The sequence below is a fragment of the Pinus tabuliformis genome, chromosome 1_2 (genome assembly GCF_031772625.1).
Source record: "Pinus tabuliformis cultivar Carrire ecotype Pingquan chromosome 1_2, CPIR1, whole genome shotgun sequence".
NCBI classification, from domain to species: domain Eukaryota; kingdom Viridiplantae; phylum Streptophyta; class Pinopsida; order Pinales; family Pinaceae; genus Pinus; species Pinus tabuliformis.
In genome coordinates, this window is record NC_142298.1 from 545,902,514 (window position 1) to 545,920,797 (window position 18,284).

Sequence of the window (18,284 nt, forward strand, 5' to 3'; positions counted from 1 at the left end):
GCACAATCATCTCGATCATCTTTCTTACAACATAAATTCAATTTCTTTGAGCCAAGATTTTAGGATGTGGTCTCTCTTCGGAACAACAACAACACACTCAAGAAATTGAAGTTGAATGTTCCAAGGTCTCACAAGGAAGGGAAAATAAGAGGAATCCACATCTTAGTATTGCAAGTGTAATTCAAGAAGTTCTCGTTTCCCATGAAATTAGATATGCTAATTAGCCGACCACCCTTATGGACAAACTTGTATTTCATTATAACCATTTCATTTTTTAATTTATGATGTATCAAATTATATATATATATATATATATATATATATATATATATATATATATATATATATATATATATATCATTGTATCTTTTGTGATTGGATTCTCAAGAGAATATAATATAAAGTAACACTTTGTTGGTTCTCTGCAACATCGCTTCTCTTCTATTCCTATGTTCCTTATCTTCATGTGATTTCTTGTTTTCCTTTCTACTAGTAACAAATGGTCATTGTATATTATATATCATTTTTTTGGAATATTTTACTAAAATATAAAATGTTGTAAAATATTGGTGGTTCTTTCAATGAATTTGAAAATCTTGTAAGATCTTAGTGATTCATTTAGTTAATTATAAAATCTTGTAAATTATTGGTTCCCTCATTTAATATTTACATCAAGTTTTCTTTTCCTTCTTATGCATTGATTCTATAATAGAAAAATAGTTATCCAATTGCTTCACTTCAAATAAACCAAAATATTTAGGATTTGGTGGTTCATCACCATCTATAAGTTTTTCAACTCCTTGGTGTGTAAATATTATAATAACTATTGCGATTTATTCTTCAATCAAAACTCTATAATTGTTGATGAATACGCAATTTTTTGGAATTACACGAAATGCTCAATGAGATTGACTAAAAGACAAAATATGTAATGAAAGTTAATTTCCTATATGATAAAAAAATCAATTAACACAAACTCATATAAAGCCACAATTTTCACATTCAAAAATACAGCCCACAAAGAAAAGTGTTCATTACTTAGTATAGCATGTTAAAAAATAAGTATCATCAAATTAATTAAGCTTCAAAAATGATAATACAGTAGAGAGTCTCTCATCCTCCACTAATTACATGTATTGCTCCATTAGCCTTTCCCTCAAAAGTATAATTTCATTAAAGGAATGTTGTTCCCATGATAATAGATCCCATACAATGAACACATAGGAAGCTAGAGAATAGGTCATTTTTCCATACAAATAGCCAAGTAGAGTATATTTCCCTTTACTAATAAATATTTTGAGACAAAATACAAGATAAATAGTGGATTCTCTAAAAACTAAAGAATCTTAGGTCATGCAAGAAAGTGAACTAGAAATTAATTTTTTTCCTTAAACCATTACATATATAAAAAAGCAATAATAATTACGCAAAATATGTGGAATAAACAAATAATAAAAAAAGCCAAATATTATTCCTAATATACTATGTTTCTTAAGCAAACATAAAAAAAAAGAACATATGGCTTCTTATTCAAGAAACAATGTTAACCTTAACCCAACACTTTTTAAATAAATGATAATTAGATGAAACGAGGAATTCCCAAAGAAATGGTTCATTGAACAATAAAACGAGAACTATAAGTGTTTAAGGGACTAATAAAAGTTAAAAAAAAAATCTTGAAAAATGCTTCAAACTCTTGGCCAAGATATCAGATCTAAACGTTAAAGAAATTTCATGTACTTGAATGACTATATTTGTGCATATAGGAAATATTCCTAAATGTATTACTTATAATTTAATGGTAGGATATTATGTATGTCAAGAGATATGTTTTGGATTCATGATAATGTAGCTTTCATTTTCAACAATGGAGAAGAGAGTGACAAATTAATATTTGAATTTAAGACATGAATCATAAATTAGGTTGCATACCTCCATCTCCTCCTCCTCCTCCTCCTAATCCACCTCCTCCTCTCCTTCACCTCCACCAACTCAATCACGTCCATCTCCACCACCTTCTCCTCTTCCACCACCTCCACCTCCACCACATTCTCCTCCTTTTCCTCCTCGACCACCTACACATCCCCACGAAATCCTCCACCACCACCTCCACCTCCACCACCTCCTCCTCCACCACCTACACATCTTGCACCAACTCCTCCTCAACCACCTCCACCTCCACCTCCTCCACCACCTCCAACTCCTCCCCCTCCCCCTCCACCACTATTGTCAACTCCTCTTTCTCCTCCTCCACCTCCACCTCCTCCTCCACCACCTCCTCTTCCCCCACCTCCACCTCCACCTCCTCTGCCTCATTATCCTCCACCTACACCTCAACCACCTCCACCACCTATGCCTCCCCCTCTTCCTCCTCTTCTGAATCTACCTTCTCCTCCACCACCACCTCCCCAACAACCTCCTCCACCTCCTCCACATCCACCACCACTTCCTCTACCTCCACCTTGACCACCACATCCTCGACCTCCACCTCCACCATCCACCCCCTCCTCCTCTAGCTCTAGCTTCAACTCCTCCACCACCACCACCTCCTCCTCCTCCTCCTCCTCCTCCTCCTCCTCATCCTCCTCCACCTCCTCCTCATCCTCCAACACCTCCACGTCCTCCTCCCCCTCCTTGTCCCCCTCCACCTCCACCTCCACCCCACCTCCTCGTCCCCCTCCTCCTCCACCTCCTCCTCCTCCTCCTCCACCACCTCCACCTCCACCTCCAACTCACCCTTCACCACCTCCTCTTCCTCCATGTCCAACTCCACCTCCTCTAGAACCTTTGCATCCTCCACCACATCCTCTCGCTCCACCTCCCCCACCTCCACCTCCACTTCCACCTCGGCCACCAACACCATCTCCTCCTCCACCTCCTCGAGCACCTCATCCTCCAACTCCAGCTCCACCTTCACCACCACCAACTCCTCTTCCTCCACCTCCTCCATCACCTGCACCTTTGCCTCTGCCTACACCTCCCCCTCCTCTTTCACCTCTGCTTTTGCCACCTCCTCCTCTTCCTCCACCACCATCATCACCACCACCACCACCTGCTCCTCCTCCTCCTCATCCACAACCACTACCCCCTCCTCCACCACCTCCCCAACATACATCCCCTCCTCCTCCTCCACAACATCCTCCACCACCTCCGCCTTCTCCTCCACCACCTCCTCCACCTCCCCCGCCTCCTCCTCCTCTACCTCCACCACCTTAGCCACCCCCTCCTCCTCCTCCATCTCTAGCTCCGCCACCATCCTAACATCCACCACGTATTCCACCACCTCAACCTCCACCACCTCCTCCTCCACCTCCACCATCACTACCACCTCTTCCACCTCAACCTCCTCCACCACCACCTCCTCCTCGACCACCTACACATCCCGCACCACCACCTCCTCCACCACCTCCAACTCCACCTCAACCACCAACACTACCTCCTCCTCCTCCTCCTCGAGCACCTCATCCTCCAACTCCACCTCCACCTTCACCACCACCAACTCCTCTTCCTCCACCTCCTCCATCACCTCCACCTTTGCCTCTGCCTCCACCTCCACCTCCCCCTCCTCTATCACCTCTGCTTTTGCCACCTCCTCCTCTTCCTCCATCCACCACCTCCACCACCACTACGCCCTCCTCCACCTACACCACCACACCACCACCACTCCACCTCCTCCTCCTCCTACCTCGACCACCTCCTCCACCTCCACCTCCACCACCTCTTCCACCTCCACCTCCTCCACCACCAAACCACCACCTCCTCCTCCTCCACCTTCCTGCACCACCTCCTCCATTTTCACCCTCCACCTCCTCCTGCCTCCTGCCTCCACCTCCACCTCTCCTCCTCCTACCTCAACCACCTCCACCTCCTCTGCCTCCCCCTCTGCCTCCTCCTCCTCCTTCACCTCCCCCATCCTCCACCTCCTACACATCCACCACCACTTCCTCACCTCCACCACCACCATCCTCTACCTCCTACCTCCACCTTCACACCTCCTCCACCACCACCTCCACCCACCTCCTCCACACCTCCACCTCCACACCATACCTCCACCTCCACCTCCTCCTCCACCTCCACCTCCATACCTCCTCCACCTCTCGCCGCCTCCTCCTCCACCACCTCCACCTCCACCTCTCCTCGCCTCCTCCTCCTCCACCTCGACCTCCACCACTCTCCTTCACCACCTCTCTCCTCCTCCAACTCCACCTCCACCTCCTCCACCTCCACCTTCACCTCCACCTCCACCACCTCCTCCTCCTCCTCGAACACCTCCACCTCCACCTCCACCTTCACCACCACCACCTCCTTCCACCTCCACCTCCCCTCCTCCACCACCTACCACCACCACCACCACCACCACCTCCTCTCCTCGTCCTCCACCACCGCCTCCCCAACCTACACCTCCTGCTCTTCCACCACCTTCGCCTCCTCCTCCACCAACTCCCCCCCCTTCCCCCCCACCTCCATTTTCCACCTCCTCTCCTCCTCCACCTCCTCCTCCACCTCCACCACCTCCTCCTCAACCACCTTCACCTCCCTCCACCTCCACCTCCCCCTTGGCCTCCTCAGAAAACCTAAGAATAATTTAAGTAATTATGAAAATAACAATTTTTTTATTTTTTTTGTAAAATTTATATAGAAAAGTAACACGACTCATATTCTTAATTTCCTAAACTATTTAAAATCAATATATTAATTATATAAAATCTTAAAAAAATAAAATCAAGTAAAAACTCAATCCCCATAGACATAAATTCTCGAAACCCCTAAGTAACTTAGAGACACAAAACACAACCAAACTTAGTAAAACCAAAATACAACCAAACTTCGTAAACCTCCACTAAGTACGGTGGAACACAAATAATAATGATATTATAATCTCACATATGTGGACTCAAATGGAACTACAAATATCTTCCCAGTCATTGGACCAAATGAGGTTAAGGTGGTTGAAACACAAGATTACTATTGGTATTTTTTCAACCTTCAATACCTTGGCTGCTAAGATGTACGTCTAATGTATTGGTGTATTTCTAATGTATTGGCACACTAAGATGTATTTTGATACCTTCATTCTATTTCAACTATTATAACAAAACAAAAATTATGATTTTCAATATCAAAGTTGAAAGAGCTGTGAACATTAAAAAAAAATAAACACACCTCACAACATTTTCCTCTTATATTTAAAAAATAAAAATAATTCTAACTATTTTAAATTTATTTGTGTATCAAAAATTCCAAAAATAGATGACATCAGTGTCAAATTCCAATTCTTGCATTATTTCTACATGTTTATATTTGAAAATTTATATTTAAAAATATAATTTACAAAGTTAAATTTAGTTGTATATTAAAAATTTCAAAAATATATAATTTTAGTACCAAATTCCAATTCCAATAAAAAAAAGTTGAATCCATTTTCATATTAAGATATAGTTAAAAAAAGACATCAAAGTGTATCACCCACCCAAAAAACTTTTCGAATCCCGCGTTTGACAAACCCCAAAGAGATGCATGTTTCCAAGAATTTCTATGAAGTCAATGTTGCAATCTCAGTTTTCAGATCATAATTTTGTGCCTACACGTATCTATGATTGATGCCTTGTTAACCATGATCCAAAAATTCAGTCCACACGATTATATAGTAATTGAGCCTATATAGTACTTGAGGCAAGTGCTCACAGTTTTCAATGTGTTAACAAAAATATAAAAGAACACAAAAAATATCAGAAAAATAATTATAAACAAGTGCTCAACATTTTAAATGTGCAAACAAAATTATCCATAAATGCTATGCATAGTTGTAGGAAAAAATTATACACGTTACTTTAAAATTCAAAGAAGATGCATAGTTTCAAATGTAAAAAGAAAATTATTCACAAACGATAGCTATAATTGCATGAAAAAATTATAAACCCTACCTTAAGAGAACACTCGAAAGGAGGCATGATTTCAAATTTGCAAACAAAAATTATCCATAGCTGCCGAAAAAATTATAAACCCTAGTTTAAAACAAGACTCCAAAAACAGGCATGGTTTTAAATGTGCAAACAAAATTTTCTAAAACGATATGCATAGTTGCTGAATTTTTTTATTAACAACACTTTAAAATAAAGATTCTGCAAAAAAAATTTATCAATAAACCCTATCCATAGTTGCAGAAAAAAACATGGCTTCAAATGTGCAAACAAAACTATCCATAAATGATATCTATAGTTGAGAATTTTTTTTATAATTAAGACTTTAAAACAAAAATAACACAGATCGAAGAAGAGGAGGCATGAGTATCGAAGAAGAAGTAAAACAAAGATCGAAGAAGAGGAGGCATGCGTCAAGAATGTTAAGATAATTTGAATTGACAGAAATGGTCTCTTACCTCCAACGTGATTTGAAGTGGAATTATGAAGTGCTAGCTGCGTTGAGCGTGGATCGAACACACAACCTTCATATATTCGGTCTGAAGCAGTTTCACGCTCTCCAAACAAAGATACAGAGTTGTTCTCTGAACAAAGATAAAGAGGAGCTTGGATCGAACACAGGACATATAAAAGAAGCGTTGATCGAACAGAGAACCTTCATACAGAGGAAAGTGGATGGAACACGACGTTCATATATTCAGTACGCCCTGTTAACAAAGATACAGAGGCAACAGTATTGTGGATAGAACACATGAGGCTCTCCCAACAAAGATACAGATAGAGAGGCAACAACATTGTGAGTCGAACACACGACTTTAATATATTCCATCTGAGAATTGAAACAATTGACCACATGTCGCATCTCTACCCAATTTTTTTTTTGTTACGGCAATAACACTAACCATATACATATAACTTATATACATAGTGCATATGGTCTACTATAACACCTTACCATACATATGTCAATGGGTTGATTTATTAAGGCTGTTCATATAACGCTGTTATGAAATATCTGCGCTTTAATTTGTGCTGTGAGTAATTCAATACTACGCAACTACACGTACTTGATTCCGTGCTGAAGGTGAGAGTTGGCAAGGCCATCTCATGACACTTGGACTTATCATTAAAGCTGACTGACCCATTCACGTGATCGGGGATGGCTCCCGTTAGGAAACTCTCCCGCCCCTACTCTTTGGTATTCCCGCATTGATCGACGGTGGCTAATCGTTGGCAGAGATCAATGGAGGAAACCGCTCCACGTCTCCCAGAAGGCTCTTTGTGTTTATAAAGGAACTCCTCCGGATACTTCGCGATTTTCCTTGGTCTCGCTTGGCGTTCCATTGTCTCCGCGCCATTCTGTCTCGGCTGCATGTCAAACCCTTGGTTCTGTCACAATTTCTTCTCCAGCTTGCAATATTGTCATGGCGCCACCACTCCAGGGATACCAGCTATCGAGCTGGCTCGGTGAGTTTTCGTTTTGGTTAAATATTTCGAGGTTTTCTGTATTTAATCCCAAGGAACGTCAATCACTGATCTTTCCTATTTTACAGGTTATGGATGGCGGTTTTGGGAGCTGCTCGGCGGTCTGCACACTCTGTCAAATGCTACCGGCCGGGTTCTTCACAGGTGCATACAGAGATTTCCTCCTAGCCCCGATGTGTATTGATTAAACTGTATTTGTCTTCTGTTAGTGTTATACTCCGAGCGATTCTGAGCTCCCAATCTTCTTCTTGGGCGCAGATGACGGAGAACCTCTTGATTTCTGGGTTAATCCCCTTGTTTAGATACTGCGGAACAGAGGAGGGTCAGTCTCTGGTTCATGAGACTGTACCACTCGACCGTTATGTGAAGTAGCTACATTTATGTTATTAAGCTTTGCTTAGGTTATTATGCTCTATACTTTCGCCGCTTATGTATTTAGCTCTGGACCCAATATGGGATGGCGGCCCTTTGTTAACGCGGCCATGGTTATATTCCAGTTAAAGACTTCCTTCTTTGTACAGTGCTTGAGGAGCAAATCTTATACATTTCATGTTTAAGCAATACGGTTTTCTTGTCTATATAATTATACATTTACTTGTATATATTCTACTCGGTTCAATTCCTCAGTTATGCATTTGCTTACTTCCATTCTATCTTGGAACGCCATAAGGGTTGCACCTGCATCCGAACTCGATGGATGCATGGTCGACCCCGGCTTGAATTCTCTGCGGATAGACGACTGTTCGAACCAACTGGTTTTCAAGTATTTATTATGGTTATTCCTTTTCTAACAATTCTGAATTCTTCTACCTGAAATGTATGTATAGCTGGTTCTATGGATCACATGTGAATGTCATGTTTTCGTCTATATATGAATATATCAATGGCTGGTTACAGTAAGGCTTATCTCACGCCCTTACTATCCTTAGAACAGGCTCTCGTTTCATCATTGAATGATTACCACTCGGCACCACGAGGGTTTGTCATTTACGTTGGCTTTTGTTCCATTCAATGCTTCTATTTGAGGCCCATATGTGTTTATAAGCTCCGTTTAGTTTGACCTTATCTGTTTCTAAGAGAAAACAGAGCGGAATGCTCTTGCATGCATTGCATATTTGTACCCGGAATTCTTGGCTCAGGTTATGATGCGAGGAAGTACATACTATGCTTTTGTGATAGTCTTCATGCTTTTGCCTGAGGTTTTCGATAAAGAATACAGGCCTTCGGTGGCTATGCCGGTTACGGCGCTGTCGTAATTATTTCTTGGTTTATTAGTTTACGTTTTCCTCTTTTCTTCTGAGCACGAATCCGCTCAAAACTAACTCAGTTACTCATTCAAGACTCTGCTTGAAACCCTGGCTTAAAGTTTTTATTACGGCTCTCTCTTTCCTCCACCTGTCTTTACGGAACGAGACCAGCATACGCGGTCCCGAGATTAACAGTTACTCATAGGGTAAGGGTTTATTCTTTTTTAAATACAGGTTACAGTACCCATAATAACGTAGAACTTCTGCTGTTCTTGTTATATAAATCCCTTTTGCCTGGCCTAACTTCCACAGGGACAGGATACATGTCCCGAAATTCCTATTGATGTTATTACAGCTCCGCTGTCTTACGAATAATGCACCATTTAATATAAGGCAATAATTTCTAACTATCACCTTAAATCCCCAAGGATTAGGTGTTATAACCAGAATACAGATTCTATTACTCGTTCAATCTTTACATGCTAAGAGTAGCAGAGGTTTGCAAGTGTTCTGGTCTAATAGCCTAAAATCGGTAACAGCAATTATTTAATCTACCGTTATGATAAAAACACTACAGGTACAATAGGTTTTCCGATACTTACCTGGTCACCGTGCGTATTGTATTTCTTGTAGCAAGCCTCCTGCAATTTCCTGTGTGAAGCTCATTAACCGCCCATCCTTGAGACTTTGTCCTTCGGGACCTGAGTCTCCCCCCGAGCTTACTCTTACCGGATCCCAATCCTCAGTAAGACCGCACCTAGTGTCTTGACTATCTGGTCTCTACCAGACTTAGTCCAAAACGAGGTATGTTCTTTCTCTTGTTTCCCCTTCTGTCTGTCACTACAGCACAGAAAAGCCCAGAAAGAACTTTCACCCCTTTTCTTTTTCCTGGAAATCCTTCCAGTTAAGGGAAGTGGTTATTTTCAGTTCCATTAACTGCTTTCCCTTTTGGGAAACTCAATGCTCCCTTTGAGTAATTCTTTAAACATTACTTAATGCATAATTCAAATTAACAAATTATTTCTTTAAAGAAAATAAGTTCTCAATGTCATTCAGTTTTACCACAGTAAACTTTCAATAATTACATTTACGGGGTCATCACATCTTCCCCCCCTGAGTTTGGACATCGTCCCGATGTCCAATGCTCTCAAACAGCTCCGGATAAGCTTTTCAAAAAAGCTCTTCATCTTCCCAAGTGGCCTCCTCCGGCCCATAGTGCTGCCACTGCACTTTAATTTGGGTAATAACCCGCTTCCGCAGCTGTACTTCTCTCCGGTCGAGAATGTTCAGCGGTTCGACCGAGACCTCTCCTTCCGGTTCGACCTGCAAACAATACCAGTGTCAGTTTTCTATCTCTTGACACTTCTTCAATTAGTTCAATTGAAAATAACTCTTACCCGTATATCCTGCCACTTAATCACATGCTTTGGATCATAAATATACTTTTTAAGCATGGATACATGGAAGACATTATGAATTCTAATGTGGCTCGGTAAGGCTAGTTGATAAGCTACTGGCCCAACTCTTGCCAAGACTTGAAAAGGCCCGAAATAACGAGGCGCGAGTTTGGCACAACTGCTCCATTGCAAAGTACTCTTCCTGGCTTGTATTCTTATGTAGACGTGGTCACCCACCTGATATTCTTTGAATCTCCTTTTTCGATCTGCAAAATTCTTTTGCCGATCTTGAGCGGCTTTCAGGTTGGCTCGCACCTTTTTAACCATGTCCTCCATTTCTTTGAGCATTTCAGGCCCCAACCTTAACTTATCCTCCGGGCCACTCCAATTTGAGGGCGTCCGGCATTTGCGTCCATACAGAACTTCAAATGGAGACATTTGAATTGATGTGTGATATCCGTTGTTATAAGCGAATTCCACCAGGTGTAGATAATCCTCCCACTGTGTCGGTTTTTGCATTACACATGCTCTCAGCATGTCTTCCAACACCTGATTTACTCTCTCTGTCTGGCCATCAGTCTGGGGATGGTATGTTGTACTAAAATTCAACTGTGTACCCAGTTCTGCAAACAGTGCTTTCCAAAAAGCGGATGTAAACTTTACATCCCGATCTGAAATTATAGTCTTGGGAAGCCCGTGGAGTTTGAACACATTCTGCATAAATATGTGTGCAATTTGGACTGCTCTGTAAGTCGATTGCACTGGAATAAAATGGGCTGCTTTACTCAGTTTATCAACCACCACCATAATAGAGTCATTATTTCTCTTTGTTCTAGGCAACCCAGTTATAAAATCCATGGATATAATTTCCCATTTCCATTCCGGAACTGGTAGGGGTTGCAATAACCCTGCTGGATGCTGATGTTCTGTCTTGATCTGCTGGCACTCTAAGCATCGTGCCAAATATTCAGCTACATGTCTTTTCATTCCTTGCCAGTAGTATTCCTTCTGAAGTGCAGCAAGCATTTTCTGATACCCAGGATGACCTGCGTAGTGACTGGTATGAAACTCATTCAGAATCAAATCTCTAAGATTACTGTCATTTGGCACAACCAGTCTCTTTTTATAAAATAGCATTCCATCTTCGTTTACTTCATACCCTTGCTGGCTTCCCTGACTGGGAAGTGACTTTTTTTTGTTTCATCTGTTGATATTCGACATCCAGGTTTGCTGCTGTTTTTACCTTTTCCTGCAAGGAGCTCTCCCACTTGCTGAGAGTAACTTCATATAAACAATGTACTTTTCGGCTTAAAGCGTCTGCTACACGATTTTCTTTTCCTTTTAGATGCTTGATATCAAAATCGAATCCACTTAAGAAATCTGCCCAACGGGCTTGCCTTTCATTCAGAGTAGGCTGACTAAAATAATTTATCAAGCTATGGTGGTCTGTTAATAACAGAAATTTCTTACCCAAAAGATAATGTCGCCACATTTTAAGGGCATGGATGACAGCTGCCAGCTCTAAGTCGTAGGCAGAGTACTTCTGCTCGTGTTCTTTCAGCTTCCTCGACTCATAGGCGATCACTCTTCCCTCTTGCATTAGCACGCCTCCAACACCTTCTCGACTAGCGTCTGTGCATACTACATAATCCTTATTAGGATCAGCTATGCTTAGAACGGGGGCCATGGTGAGTAAATGTTTAAGTCGTTCAAAACTTTGCTGACATTCCGAAGTCCATTTGAATGTCCTTCCTTTCTTTTGTAACGATGTGATAGGGTATGCCACTCTCAAAAAACCCTCCACGAATCTTCTGTAGTACCCTGCTAACCCCATGAAAGATCTGATATCTGCCACATCTTTGGGCACAGGCCAATTCATTATGGTTTTAATTTTCTCAGGGTCCACTGCAATCCCATTCTTGGTGATCACATGGCCCAAATACTGAATCTCTTCTTTATAGAAATCGCACTTGCTGAATTTAGCATACAGCTGATGCTCTCGCAGGGTTTGCAACACTATCCGGAGGTGCTCCTCGTGTTCCTCTCTGGAACGAGAATAGATCAGAATGTCATCAATGAATATTAGTACAAAATTGTCTAAGAACTGATGGAACATGATGTTCATCAAACACATTAATGTGGCGGGTGCATTAGTCAATCCAAAAGGCAACACTACAAATTCGTAGTGCCCATATCGGGTTCTAAAGGGTGTTTTAGCAATATCTTCTTCTTTTATCCTGATCTGATGATAACCAGATCGCAGATCAATTTTGGAGAAGACTGTCGCCCCCTTGACTTGGTCGAAAAGCTCATCAATCCGAGGTAAGGGGTATTTGTTTTTGATTGTGAGTTTGTTCAGCTGCCGGTAATCGATACACATTCGAAAGGTTCCATCTTTCTTCTTGACAAACAGCACCGGTGGTCCCCATGGAGATACACTGGGACGGATATACTTTTTATCCAACAATTCTTGTAGTTGCATTTTCAGCTCAGTCAACTCGGGTACACTCATCCTATAAGGTGTCCGCGAAACTGGGGCAGCACCTGGTATTAACTCAATGGTGAAGTCAATATCCCGCTTCGGAGGTAGTCCAGGAATTTCCTCTGGAAATACATCCGGAAATTCTCTTACTACTGGCAGATGGTCTAGCGGACCCCCCTTATCCTTGGTTTCTGCATAATTTATCTGAATGGCATACACTTGGCATCTTTTCCGAATGCATTTTACTAATTGGAATGCAGTGATAGGTCGAATCTGCACTGGCCGTTTAATTCCCTGCATCTCCTGTTCCATTCCAGAGTCATCCTTGAATCGTATAGCTTTCGTTTTGCAGTTCACTAAGGCGCAATGCTTCTCTAACCAATCCATTCCAATCAGGACGTCATAGGACCCAAGTGGAAGCATGTTCAGATCTGCTACCACTGGCTGTCCTGCCATCGTTATGGAACAGTTTCTAATCTTTGCCATTACCCGCCTTTTTGCCCCTGTGGCTAGCTGTACCAGCCATGGAGTCTTAAATTTTTCAGGCTGCAATTTACACCGTTCAACTAACTTTGGACTAATATAACTTAAAGTAGCTCCTCGGTCAATTAGAACAGTGATAGAAAGGTCTGAAATTTTACCTTCGAATTCTACCATGGTGGGCTGATATTCTGCCTGGCGGTCATCCAAAGCTGCATTAATTTTGTGCACACTTTGTCCCACATCGCCCACAGTTGATGCCTCATGAATCTGAGAGATCTGATCAGTGCCTTTCCGCTGCGGGCAGTTCTTGACATAGTGCGGTCCGCCGCAGCCCCAGCATTGTACTGGGGGTCTGTTTGCTCCCTCATTGTCCAACTTGATGGATGGCTCTCCCATTCTAGCTTCATTAACAGACTTGGGTCTGAATGAACTTCTTGGTGCTGCTTTGTTACTCTGGCCCTTAACACTCCCTTTAGCTCCACCAACCCGGCTTCCTCTATTGTTTCCCATCACTTTGCTACCCTTTTTCTCATTCCATTTCCTATTGGAACTGTCCCCTTTCTGTTTGCTCTGCTGGTAACACATTCTTGCTTTACGGATAGCTTCGTCCATAGTTCTGGGATTTTCAAATTCAATCCTCTCTCTCATATACATGGGCAAACTGCTAACGAACCTTTGCACCTTTGCTTTCTCCTCTTTAAGGTAGGGTACATAACGGAGCAAGGAGGTGAAACGATTGATGAACTCATCCATAGTCTGCTGTCCCAATCGCAGATCATGGAATTCCTTTGCTTTTTCATCATAAAAACGCTCCGTCAAATATCTCTCTTTAAAGTATTTTTGGAATTTTTCCCATGTTATGGTTCACTCGCTTACCCCTTTTACAATTTTAACTTCTTCCCACCACAATGTTGCCTTCCCTTGCAACTGAAATATGGCCAATCTCGCCTTCAGGTTATGGTCATATTCATATAGTTGGAAATATTTATTCATGTCAATCAGCCATGCTTCAGCTGCTTCTTCTTGCTCTCCATCGTAGTGTGGGGGTTTGATTTTCCGGAATTCTCCCTGCAATTGCACCTTCTCCCGCTTTGAAGTCTGTTGTTCCGAGGCATTATCAGATTGATCTTTTCCATCTTCTCGAACCTCAGATTCTGCTTGGTATTGTTGTTCTTCCGTCGTTCTCTGTTGCTCCGCGCTTGGGTTGGTCAGTGGTGGGTTCTGTCTGTCGGACAAGCTTTTTAGTATCCTTTCTTGCTCCATTGACAAACGTGCGTTATCTTCACGCAAGCGAGCTATGTCATTCTTCAGCTCTTGGATTGTTTCTAGGATAGCCAAATTTGTACTGCGGTTCTGTTCTCCCAGCTGCACCCACAATTCTGGGGTGTTCCCCGGATTCATTTTTCCTGTATTCACCTGATCTGGTCTAATCATAAAACAGTCGACAGTGTGAGCTTCTGACACAAATTAATCACATCAATCAAGAAATATCAATACTAGCAAGACTTTTCTTTTTAAAGGAAACATGCTATTCTTACCCCAGAGGCCACAGTATGGCAACCCGGGCTCTGATACCAATTGTCACATCTCTACCCAATTTTTTTTTTGTTACGGCAATAACACTAACCATATACATATAACTTATATACATAGTGCATATGGTCTTATTGTAACACCTTACCATACATATGTCGAAGGGTTGATTTATTAAAGCTGTTCATATAACATGGTTATGAAATATCTGCACTTTAACCTGTGCTGTGAGTACTTTAATACCTTGCATCTACACGTACTTGATTCCGTGCTGAAGGTGAGAGTTGGCAAAGCCATCTCATGACACTTGGACTTACCATTAAAGCTGCCTGACTCCTTCACGTGATCGGGGATGGCTCCCGTTAGGAACTTTCCCGCCCTACTCTTTGGTATTCCCGCAATGATCAACGGTGGCTAATCGTTGGCAGAGATCAATGGAGGAAAATGTTCCACGTCTCCCAGAGGGCTCTTTGTGTTTATAAAGGAAATCCTCCGGATACTTCGCGATTTCCTTGGTTTTGCTTGGCGTTCCATTGTCTCCGCGCCATTCTGTCTCGGCTGCGTGTCAAACCCTTGGTTCTGTTACAGTTTCTTCTCCAGCTTGCAATACTGTCATGGCGCCACCGCTCCAGGGGTACCAGCTATCGAGCTGGCTCGGTGAGTCTTCTATTTGATTAAAAGATTTCGAGGTTTTCCTGTATTTAATCCCAAGGAACGACAATCACTGATCTTTCCTATTTTACAGGTTGTGAATGGCGGTCTTGGGAGCTGATCGGCGGTATGCACACTCTGTCAAATGTTTCGGTCGGGTTCTTCACAGGTGCATACAGAGATCTCCTCCTAGCCCCGATGTGTATTATGATTTAACTGTATTTTGTCTTCTGTTAGGGTTATACTCCGAGCGATTCTGAGCTCCCAATCTTCTTCTTGGGCGCAGATGACGGAGAACCTCTTTGATTGCTGGGTTAATTCCCTTGTTTAGATACTGCGGAACAGAGGAGGGTCAGTCTCTGATTCATGAGACTGTACCACTCGGCCGTTATGTGAAGTGGCTACATGAGCCTGTTTTCTGTTATGTTATTAAGCTTTAAGCTTAGGTTAATATGTTCTATACTTTCGCCGCTTATGTATCTAGCTCTGGACCCAATATGGGATGGCGGCCCTTGGTTAAAATGCGGCCATGGTTATATTACAGTTAGTGACTTCCATTTTTGTACAGTGCTTGAGGAACAAATCTTATACATTTCATGTTTATGCAATACGATTTGCTTGTCTATATATATATATACATTTACTTTGTCCATATTCCACTCGGTTCAATCCTCTGTTATGCATTTGCTTACTTCCATTCTATCTTGGAACGCCATAAGGGTTGCACCTGCTTCCGAATTCGATGGATGCATGGTCGACCCCGGCTTGAATTTCTCTGCGGATATTCAACTGTTCGAACCATCTAGTTTCAAGCGTATATTATGGTTATTTCTTTTTCTAACAATTCCGAATTGTTCTACCTGAAATGTATATATAGTTGGTTTTACGGATTACATGTGAATGTCATGGTTTCGTCTATATATGTCAAAGGTTTGTTACAGTAAGGCTTATCTCACGCCCTTACTATCCTTAGAACAGGCTCTCGTTTCATTATGGAGTGATTACCACTCGGCACCACGAGGGTTTGTCATTTACGTTGGTTATTGTTCCGTTCAATGCTTCTATTTGAGGCCCATATGTGTTTATAAGCTCTGTTCAACGTTTATGTTTATAAGCTCTGTTTGGTTTGACCTTATCTGTTTCTATGAGAAAACAGAGTGGAATGCTCTTGCATGCATTGCATCTTTTGAACCCGGAGTTCTTGGCTCAGGGTTATGATGCGAGGAAATATATACTATGCTTTTGTGATAGTCTTCATGCTTTTGCCTGAGGTTTTCGAAAAGAATACAGGTCTTTGGTGGCCATGCCGGTTACGGCGCTGATGAATTTAATTCTTGGTTTATTGGTTTATGTTTTTCCTCTTTTCTTCTGAGTACAAATCCGCTCAATACTAACTCGGTTACTCGTTCAAGATTCTGCTTGAAACCCTGACTTAAAGTTTGATATTACAGCTCTCTTCCTTCAGCCTGTCTTTACGGAACGAGATCAGCGTACGCAGTCTCGAGATTAACAGTTACTCATAGGGTAGTGGTTTATTCTTTTAAAAAAAAAAAATACAGGTCATAGTATCCATAATAACGTAGAACTTCCACTGTTCTTCGTTATATAGATCCCTTGCCTGGTCTAACTTCCACAGGGACAGGATACATGTCCCGAAATTCCTATTGATGTTATTACAGCTCCGTTGTCTTACGAATAATGCGCCATCTAATATAAGGCAATAATTTCTAACTATCACCTTAAATCCCCAAGGATTAGGTGTTATAACCAGAATACAGATTCTATTACTCGTTCAATCTTTACATGCTAAGAATAGCAGAGATTTACGAGTGTTCTGGTCTAATAGCCTGTAATCGGTAACAACAATTATTTAATCTACCATTCTGATAAAACACTATAGATACAGTAGGTTTCCGATACTTACCTGGTCACCGTGCGTATTGTATTTCTGGTAGCAAGCCTCCTGCAATTTCTTGTGTAAAGCTCTTTAACCACCCATCCTTGAGACTTTGTCCTTCGGGACCTGAGTCTCCCCCCGAGCTTACTCTTACCGGATCCCAATCCTCAGTAAGACCGCACCTAGTGTCTTGACTATCTGTTCTCTACCAGACTTAGTCCAAAACCAGGTATGTTCTTTCTCTTGTTTCCCCTTCTGTCTGTCACTACAGCACAGAAAAGCCCAGAAATAACTTTCACCCCTTTTCTTTTTCCTGGAAATCCTTCCAGTTAAGGGAAGTGGTTATTTTCAGTTCCATTAACTGCTTTCCCTTTTCGGAAACTCAATGCTCCCTTTGAGTAATTCTTTAAACATTACTTAATGCATAATTCAAATTAACAGATTACTTCTTTAAAAGAAAATAAGTTCTCAACGTCATTCAGTTTTACCACAGTAAACTTTTAAATAATTACATCTACGGGGTCATCACACCACATCTTCAAACAATTGCGGCAGATTGCCATTTTGACATCCGCCTTGAACAATGATGAAATGGCTATGAATAAATGGCTCGAATTCAGATTCCTCGGATCCGCCTCGAAACTGCTCGAACTCCATTAACTAAATGCTATGGTTGAATTCAAGAAATACTAATTACAATAGTCCAAAAAGGCAGAAATTTACCCGAAAAGCAAAAAGTTATTCTACAGCTATGAATAAACGGCTCGAATTCGAATTCCTCGGATCCGCCTCGAAACTACTCGAACTCCCTTAACTAAATGCTATGGTTGAATTCAAGAAATACTAATTACAACAGCCCAAAAAGTCAGAAATTTATCCGAAAAGCAAAAAGTTATTTAGAATACGCAATATAGAATAGGGAATATTAATTATATTCGTTAAAGGTCTACACACAAAAAGAAATAAAAAAACCAAGCAAAATAATTAACCCTAAAATTTTAAAATGAAAAGTAAAAAATGAAAAGTTAAATTAAAAAACAAAAAGAAAAGTAAATTTAAATAAAAAAAACTAAAATAATTAACCTTTAAATTTTAAAATATGCAAAGTAGGAAATTAAAACTTAAATTTAAAAACAAAAGTTAATTTCTTTTGAGATAAAAGATTGACAATTTCAAAGTTATAAAGAC

At 41.4% G+C, this 18,284-nt stretch overlaps 2 protein-coding genes across 2 annotated transcripts; one reads left to right on the forward strand and one right to left on the reverse strand.

The window, feature by feature from the left end:
- Positions 1 to 8,741: 8,741 nt before the first annotated feature.
- LOC149206752 (uncharacterized) lies at positions 8,742 to 13,768 on the reverse strand. Its single transcript, XM_089397788.1, has 10 exons — positions 13,174 to 13,768; positions 12,516 to 12,981; positions 11,541 to 12,095; positions 11,294 to 11,447; positions 10,714 to 11,169; positions 10,288 to 10,551; positions 9,920 to 9,976; positions 9,256 to 9,294; positions 8,898 to 8,990; positions 8,742 to 8,801 (listed from the first exon to the last, which is right to left on the reverse strand). Exons 1-10 carry the CDS (start codon positions 13,766 to 13,768, stop codon positions 8,742 to 8,744), a joined length of 2,739 nt encoding a protein of 912 aa, XP_089253914.1.
- A 973-nt stretch (positions 13,769 to 14,741) lies between these two features.
- On the forward strand, positions 14,742 to 15,851 carry LOC149206753 (uncharacterized). The gene is made up of 3 exons (XM_089397789.1): positions 14,742 to 14,825; positions 14,915 to 15,205; positions 15,437 to 15,851. The coding sequence occupies exons 1-3, from the start codon at positions 14,742 to 14,744 to the stop codon at positions 15,503 to 15,505; spliced, it is 444 nt and encodes a 147-aa protein (XP_089253915.1). The 3' UTR covers positions 15,506 to 15,851.
- The last annotated feature ends 2,433 nt before the right edge of the window (positions 15,852 to 18,284 follow it).